This window comes from Anarhichas minor, unplaced genomic scaffold (genome assembly GCF_050575085.1).
Source record: "Anarhichas minor isolate MPS153535 unplaced genomic scaffold, ASM5057508v1 ptg000003l, whole genome shotgun sequence".
Taxonomy (NCBI): Eukaryota; Metazoa; Chordata; class Actinopteri; order Perciformes; family Anarhichadidae; genus Anarhichas; species Anarhichas minor.
Window position 1 is genome coordinate 13379989 of NW_027466449.1, and position 8600 is coordinate 13388588.

General features: G+C 42.2%; 2 protein-coding genes across 2 annotated transcripts; one reads left to right on the forward strand and one right to left on the reverse strand.

Annotated features, from left to right (window-relative positions):
• On the forward strand, window positions 1-2038 carry snpha (syntaphilin a). Its single transcript, XM_076092463.1, has 4 exons — window positions 1-44; window positions 148-279; window positions 512-661; window positions 778-2038. The coding sequence occupies exons 1-4, from the start codon at window positions 1-3 to the stop codon at window positions 2036-2038; spliced, it is 1587 nt and encodes a 528-aa protein (XP_075948578.1).
• A 1770-nt stretch (window positions 2039-3808) lies between these two features.
• Window positions 3809-6572, reverse strand: fkbp1aa (FKBP prolyl isomerase 1Aa). Its single transcript, XM_076098904.1, has 5 exons — window positions 6471-6572; window positions 6321-6368; window positions 5640-5752; window positions 4978-5152; window positions 3809-4677 (listed from the first exon to the last, which is right to left on the reverse strand). Exons 1-4 carry the CDS (start codon window positions 6505-6507, stop codon window positions 5021-5023), a joined length of 330 nt encoding a protein of 109 aa, XP_075955019.1. The 5' UTR covers window positions 6508-6572; the 3' UTR covers window positions 3809-4677; window positions 4978-5020.
• Window positions 6573-8600: the final 2028 nt, after the last annotated feature.

Here is an 8600-nt window from a genome sequence, read left to right on the forward strand (position 1 = left end):
ATGTCGCTCACTCCGAGTCGAAAGCCCTCCTCAGGTCAGCGCAGGTACTGTTTGCACCTTCGGTTTCAGAGTGATGCAAGACATATTTGTTGTTTTTTTACTTCCCACTGTATTGTAAAAGAATATCATGTGGTCTCTCCCTCCAAGGCGCTCCGTTGGCACTGGTGGCGGCTGCGGGCGATATTCCCACACTGATACATCCAGTATTCACACCTACCCCGGTCGGGTTAGGGCAGCAGAGGGCAGCCCCACGGCTCGGACATATCCTAGCACACCCAGGTATGTTATCAATCATACAACTCTCCTTGTACTATATCTTGTATGATAATATGCCTCTAGGGTCATATTCAACAGCAGTTTGATTTGCACGAGGGTGAATATGTTCCTAGCTTTTCATAATTCGCTACCACTTGTTTGTTGTCAACCGGACTCACAATTTACTGTTCTCACACGTGATTAGGCAAAGAACTTTACGTTTATTTCCTCTTTTTTTTATGCTGTGTTGATTCAGGCGACATGCAAAGCACACAGCTTGCAATGACAACCATGGGATCAGGCCCCCGACCCCGGAGCAGTACCTTACCCCTCTGCAGCAGAAGGAGGTGTGTATACGACATCTGCGAGCCAGGCTGAGGGACAATGTGGAAAGACTACAACACAGGTCAGTTTTTTTTCTCCTTCAAAAACCTTTTAGGGTTCCTGTTCGCTAACCACCTTGGTTTGTTTCTTTAAAAGAGAAATAACTCTGCTGTTCACTTGTCCCTTGCTCTTTATCAGAGACTGTGAAATAGATGGGTTGAGGTCCCAACTGTACAGGATGCAGGAGGACTGGATAGAGGAGGAATGCCACCGCGTGGAGGCCCAGTTGGTGCTGAAAGAGGCCCGCAAGGAGATCCAACACCTTCAGGAGGTGGTGGATACAGTGAAGTCCAACCTGAGCGTCCGCGAACAAAACCCCCATGACTACAAGCCTTACTCGGGGCTGCAGGCAGCTCGGCAAGGGGGCAAGTCTCGCTCCTGTGGCTGTTCCCCAGCAAGCACTTTAAGTCGCAGCGCCACCCGCACCCGACTGAGCAGCGAGGCCCTGCATCTGGAGCATAGCCCGAACGCTCCCGAGTCAAGCAGAGCGTCTCGCCCAGCAGGACAAACCCACCTGCTCCTGGAGGCGGCCCTCCTGTCGGAGCAGCTGCCTCCGCAGGGCCACATGCGAGGCCCCCCGGCTGTGCCACGCGCTTCCACCTACGAAAGGCTGTGCAGCGGGGGGGCGGTGTTGCCAATGTCACACTCCTGCCACGCCCTCAGTGGCAGCAGCAGCTGCAAGTGCAGTGGCCACACCTACCTCCCTCATCACCACTTGTTCCTGCATTTACCTCAGGAGGAGGCCCCGGTTGCAGCGGAAACTGCTGCTGCCCGTGCCAGTGATCCTATCCCTACTCCCTCTCCTGCAGTGGAGAAGAAACCAGAGGTGCGCTCCCAGGCCTGCAGCCCAACCATGACCTGGCTGTGTGAGGAAAGCGGCATCGAAGAGCTGAGTATCATTTCTTTAGCCACAGCAGACGTCACCCCCTCAGAACCACATCTGTTTCCATCGTCTTTACCTGCCGGGCTCCCTCCTGAGCGTTCATACAGCGTAGAGCCGCTACCAGCCGACAAACCAGAGGAGGTAACAAAGATGCCAGTAGAGCCCCACACCTGCCAGCCCCCCCCTTCAGCTCCTCTCCCAGAGAGGCGGGATGCTACAGTGGTGGAGATAGAGGAGGACGATGGGGACGGAACCGAAGGTGCGAATGAAGACGGGTATTCTCCTCAGCTCTGCCACTGGAGCCCCTACTTCCTCGTGGATCTGTTGGCTTTGGCGATGCCAGTAGTCCCGACCATGGCGTGGCTGTGTCGAGGGGCGTCGCGGGAAGTCCTGCCGGTGTATCATATTGGCTCCCTGCTGAGAGGTTGCTGTGCTGTGGCCCTCCACTCACTTCGCCGCAGGGGTGCAGGCAGGGGACGCAGGCCGACCAGCATGAATGGGACAACAGCAATCTGAGACATTAGGAAGACAACTCCCAACCTCTGCAATGCTGACTTCATTACGATTTGCTCATTGCAGTTTGTTGGACATCTCCTCTTATAAGATTTCTAGGTTTTACATACCGTCCTCGTGATTTCGTGGTCATGCCTTGCCTTAGAGAACAAATGATTAGTCGTACATTATTTCATTACTCAAATATACTTACTGCTACTGCCTGAGGTTTAAGTGGTGTTCTCTTTATTGGAATCTGCATGTAACCCAGTTTGGTTGGGTTCCCTTGCTTGAATTAAAAAGCCTGTATCTGGATTTAGATGATACCTTCTGGGCAAAGATATGCACTTCGTCTTATGAAAATGAGCAGAAGAAAAATAGTCTGTTGAATGCTCCTCTATTTTCATCATCACATTTTTAAACATTGTTAAATGGGAGAGTCGCAGTCATGAAATACATGACAGTCAGTGTTTACCTGACAGGAGCAGTTAATAGATTTACAGAGCACAGTGAGTGAAAGCAGCAAAGTCATTTCCACCCACGAAAATATTGAATGTGGTTGAAAGCTGCCGGGACGTTTCCCTTTTGGAAAGCGTGTGCATCTAATCTGGTTCTGAGGTGCAGAACAGACAAATCACTGATATGTTTTGCCAATAAACAACACAATGGAGTTTAAAACTATTTATTTGATCCTGATGGGACGTTCATCCTCAACATTAACTAATTAATATTTTTTCTTTGCTAAAATAATGAACCTGAAATTAAAAATAACAAAAATCTGCAGTTTACAAACTAAATATACAAAGTAGGAGAAAACGGCAAACAAAGCACTGTGCTCATAGCTTTTCAGCAGGACGGACTTTAATCTGGTTGTGTATCTACAATCACATATTTCTATAAAAGCTTTAGGGAATAGGCAGCACATACAGTAGATGGTGATCCACGCAGCTAAATGAATGAAGGACTTGGATGAGCATTTTTGTTTACGGACTTTGAGAAGAGAGAACTGTTTTTGATACAGTGATATATTTTCTAATTTTACATGATCTTTGCACAGCTGCAAGCAAACATTAACACTTTGCATCAGTGTAGGTTGCTCCCACAGCACTGTTTAGCAGTTTATAATAATGATGTACTGTGTGTATCATTGTATACTCATCTTACAAGTGGCCCTTTTGTGTGTCGACTGAAATGGCTCAATTGTAACTATAAACTACGACGTGCAGTGTGTATGGTTACCGATTTCAGCCTTACTCTGCAGAAAGAGCAATGTTTTAGCTTTCAGGGATCTGTCCAATAAGGTTTTGTTGATTGTTCAATCAATAATTCAGCTTAAGACGGAGGAATAGCTACAAATTTAAACTTCAATGGAAAATAAAGTGTAATATATCTGTTTGGAGGGACGCATATTGCAATGTTGGAACTTTTTACTTATTTTCAATTTGTTTGACTTCGGCTCCAGAGCAACTACATTTCCTTCATATTAAAAATTGCTCGATATTTCACTTATCCTTCTCCATGTGAAACTAGACCTTCCATCAGCTTGTACTGTACATGCAAATTAAATACTGAATTGTACTATTGCACAGAATATTGCAAAATACCCTGGGTATTTCCTCTTCTTGGAAAATAAAATATGCTTCTCTGTTTTCTTTCATTATAGCGTGTAGTGTTTTGCAATACCATTAAATATGAATTCATAAATGATATAACCCATTTTAAAAAGGTAATACTATGATTAGTAGATCTTAACAGTGAGATACAATCATTCAAAAGGGAAGGAAAATAGCAGCATTTGTTAAAATTACTCTTTTAATGTTTTTAGAGTACGGAACAGACCTTTTACAACATCCACAGCTTACACATAACTCCTTCAAACAAAGAATCACAAACCCCAAGATGTACAACTGTGGAACTTACCATGCAAGTTTAGAAACCTTTTACCAAAGACCAAATATTTTTGTTTTGGCAAAATAAAAATGTTTCCCCAGATGTTTTGCAGTCCACAAGCCCAAAGACGTCCAGTTGAGAGTGTTTCAGCAATAGTCATTTCACTCTTATAAATTAAGAATTGATGCTGCAGACAAAGACGCTCCTCCCTCTGCAGAGACCTGTAGGCTGCTCATGGCTGTAATGTGCTTGATTCATGAATCCCTGGTTGCAATGTATTCCACACTTTAAATTTAACCCAATAACAAGTATCACAAAAGGTAATTCATAGAAATAGCATTGTGTCAAACTATTTATTCTTATCCAAGACAATTAATTACCCGCAATCAATACGATTTTAGTGTAAAGGCCACAGAGCCACAGGAATGAGATTGATTCAATACTTATGACACTTATCTAAAACCTGGTCCTGATGGCAGACACAATTTGTAAAAATGTTTTAGGAGAAATAAAAAACAAATCACCAAAAAAAAATACATAGCAGAATATGACAAAATAAAACATGGGATGAGATGGCCTATGACTTATTACAGTATGGAACCTATAGAATAGCATAGAGGATAACGTTTTAAAGCAAGTGACGAAACACAAATTGTATCTAAATGTAAAGGAGAGTGAACTAGTGAAGATATAGACATAGGTCCTATGCAGGGTTCAAGAGCAGGAATCATCAGTTATCATTTTTCCTCCATCTTCCCAAGATAGGAGTCGACCTGCAGTGAAATGGAAAAAAGGGGCGTTAGTGCTGTGGTCAGGAAGGAGAGGATTACAGGATATGAAGACTATGCATACTATTCAATCTGTAAACATTGATCTCACTTACAACGGCTAAATGTATAGTCACTGTACATGTGTATACAATAAATGTAAGCGTGGTGCTGAAAAAAAGGCATTCATCACGCACACTTGATACTTTAAAAGCTACATAATTACCCCCATCCACCCAGAATATGATGAACACAATCAGTGTGATTGTTCAAATGATTAAAAAAATAAATAAAACAGATTCTCACCCTGAAAATTTGAGTGGAATTTAGCAAAGTGAGTGCACAAGTTTCAGGCTTCCAGACTGATGAGCTCCACGTCGAAGGTGAGAGTGGCGTTTGGTGGGATGATCCCTGGGTGCCCTTTGCTGCCGTAGGCAAAGTCTGGTGAGCAAATCAGCTTTGCACGCTGACCTACACTCATCTGTGGAGGAGATGGAAGAGGTACTTATTAGAGTTCAACTGCAAAAAACACAAAATCCATTCTTAAAATTGGACATCCCATGAATTGGAAATAAAAAAAACACGAGGAAAAAAAGTGTAAAACAGCAATATAGTTGTTTATTGCATAGTAGGTTTTTACACGGGCCTACAGTGAATAGGCGAGTAGATAATACAAGATAAAAGCAAGTACTGCAAACAGTCAAGAAGCATAAATATAATTTAAACAATGACGATAAAAATATGAACAACAGATCTGTTTAAAAATTAAGAGCTCAACAGCTTTGTGCAAGATTGTGCAACAATATTTTCCAAGGATTGTGCACACATTCACAGTATAATGTATAGAGACTTTGTGCAAGTATACTACTGCTGCCATTAACTTAAGTACCACACATATGATGAAGAGTATATAACGCTAAATATCCACTATTCACGTTAAGAGAGTTTAATTAAAACAAGCTCCTCACCTGCGCTACTCCTTCTTCCCAACCACGAATAACCTCCTGGTGTCCAATCTTGAATTTGAACGGCTTCCCCCGGGACCGCGAAGAATCAAACACTTTCCCGTCTGCCAGTGTGCCTGATAAAAACCATGAATATATATATGTATCGATGTATCAGTTGGGGTTGTTGATAAGTCTTTAGCCTCATAACAGTTACAGAGCTACGAGCTACCGTTAGCCGACTAGCATCATGGGGCCGGCCGGCCGGCGGTTAGCTTACGTTAGTGGGCTGACAGCAGCTACGGTACCGTTAGCTCGACAAGAGCTCCGTCCTTCTTAATGCCACTGATACCAACAGTCCAAACGTTTGAATTGTTCAATAAATGACACAAGTCGGCGAGCAAATGTCCGGCTGTGGCACCACCTTAGCTAGCGTTAGCCAAACAGACACAACAAGCAATTTGTTACGCTAAACATGGCATTGAACGTTAGCTGCGATGCTAGCCAGCACAAGCAGCAATATGCAACCAGTTAGCTAGCGTTAACTGAAACAAATCACGCAAACAACAGGCTTTCACACCGCTTAAAGCTCGTGTTTACGGGCTGCATGTAGCTGCACGTTAGCTAAAAAACACCCCAAAAACATTAATGTAAGCGTCCAGATTGTTAAGCTCCATTCAGTAGTAGTCCAGCCTCCATACTCACCGACATAGTGCACCACGACGCGCTGCCCCTTCTTCGGAAATGTCCGTCCTGAAAATATGGGAAAATAAAAGAGAGAGTTTTTAACAATGGACCGTACACACCGTGACTGTATCCGTATTTAAGTCGTTAAATGAGGCACATTATCCCCACCATCGCCCGGAGTTATGGTCTCAATGTCTACTCCCATCTTGGCTCTTCGGGTATCCTTCCTCTTGACCACCCTACAGTACGAGCGGAAGCAGGAGACAGGGGGCGTCCTGTTGACGTGCGGGTGGGCAACAATTCATCAAGGAGGCATTCTTTTTATAATGAAATATATCTTAATTGGCAACCAAACCCAAACAGGTAACGGGCAAGGCAATAAAAGCATAAACTCACAGCAACAATCCCTGTCCACCCGATCGATTTACTCCCACAAAATAACTTTTTATTGTATTATAATATGTGTTATGCTAGTGTCTATGTGACATATACATCTCAGAATAGACAGACAGGGCCACACCAACCTTCCCCTCCATTGTATACATGTCACCAGAAGTTCAGAGATTTGAATAACTGACAACTGTGTGAATGATTTCCAAGCATAGTGTTAACAAATATTTATAACAAGCATGTGTTGCAAACATTGACAACAAGAGTAGTTTACTTACAATTTATACGCTACTATAATTTCCAAAAAAGTCAATTTTAATCTCAAGGACAGCAAATGCCTCCTTTTCAAAAATAAAAAACTTTTTAGACAGCACTGTAGAAACAAACAATAAAATGAAATTAAGCAGAACAATTGATAGAGGAACGCTGTCAAGACATATAATATTCAAGGACATGATTTACGGGACTTTTGATGACAGCAAGAACACAATAACAATTTTAATTTAAAAGCCCAATCAGTATTTTTTTCACCACATTCACTTGAGTATTTCTTTACAAATCAGTATTAAAAATGTAGCCCTCAATACAATCCAGGACAAGTTGTTATGATACTATTACGGAGCTGTTCATTTTCAGATTGCGTGATCCAGAAAAGGCAAATGTCCATTCAGATGAGGTTAATATGAACCTCACACTACATGCACGTAGAATTATGGATTGGTAAAACATGTTGTGATTTCTGGCATAAAGAAATATTCCTTTCAATCCAGCAGATTTCACAAAATATATGGGAATAAAAGGAGAGTCATGCTGCCATAAATGCCACCTTTATGAAACCTTTGCACCTCTCTTACACTATCTATACCCATGTCTTTTTGGATCTCACATTTGACCTGCTAGAGGAAGGCACAGGATCACTCTCAGGAACATTTCTCCCCAATTTATCTTCTCCTGAGTGCTGGAGTGAGTTGAGTCTCTGCTTATGACACTGAGGATTTACATTTGGCTGGACAACCGATTTAGGCCTTCTGTATTCTCTAGAGGGGCTCTTTGATACATCTGAATGGACACACGGCTTAACTGAGCATATTCTATCACGATTGTAACAACCGGGTGAGGAATTTGACTTGTACAACATGTTGGTCTTTATGTTATCATGTGAAGTTGATGTCGCACTAGCATGGGGATGCAGAATTGACGGCTGCTCTGCGTTTTCTCTCGGGTCCGATGACGGTGACGTATCTTCTGGGCTAGATGAAGAATAAAAACAAAAAAAAATAATGACTATAACGACCATAGAATCAAAACATGTATGTATGTATATTACTATAAATTGGTATTAGCTTTTTTTCAGAAGTTTTTCAGAGAAATGTGAATTTCAATGAGATCTATACTATTAATCAGGAAAGAGTGATAACAGTCTTTGCATATACTGCCAAATCACAAAAGACCAACAGTTAATAAGTATAGTTGAACTTATTCTGTAGCTATTTAATAAAAACACATTTAACCGCTTTGAGTTGCTGAAGGCATATTTTTGCAAGAGCTGTTTCAACCTGTTTCCGGTCTTTATGCTAAGCTAAGCTAACAGGCAGCTGACTGAACATTCAGTTAGCGCCAGTTAGCATCAATCTTCTCATCTAACTCTCGGCTAGAAAATGAACAAGCATATCACCCAAAATTACTTTTTAATCTATATTGACTTGAAATGCAGTAGCAATGCTAACATATGCAAACAAACCAAAGATTCCAAACTCTGGAAAGTAACTTCCCAGCTTGATATAACAGGCCGGCTATTTGAAAGCCAGACCCCTGACTGTGAACTTAAACTAACTGCTATGAAATATTTCTTTGGCCTGTTGGGAGCAGCAAAAACAAGTTGTGAACACAACATGACGCATCGTCACT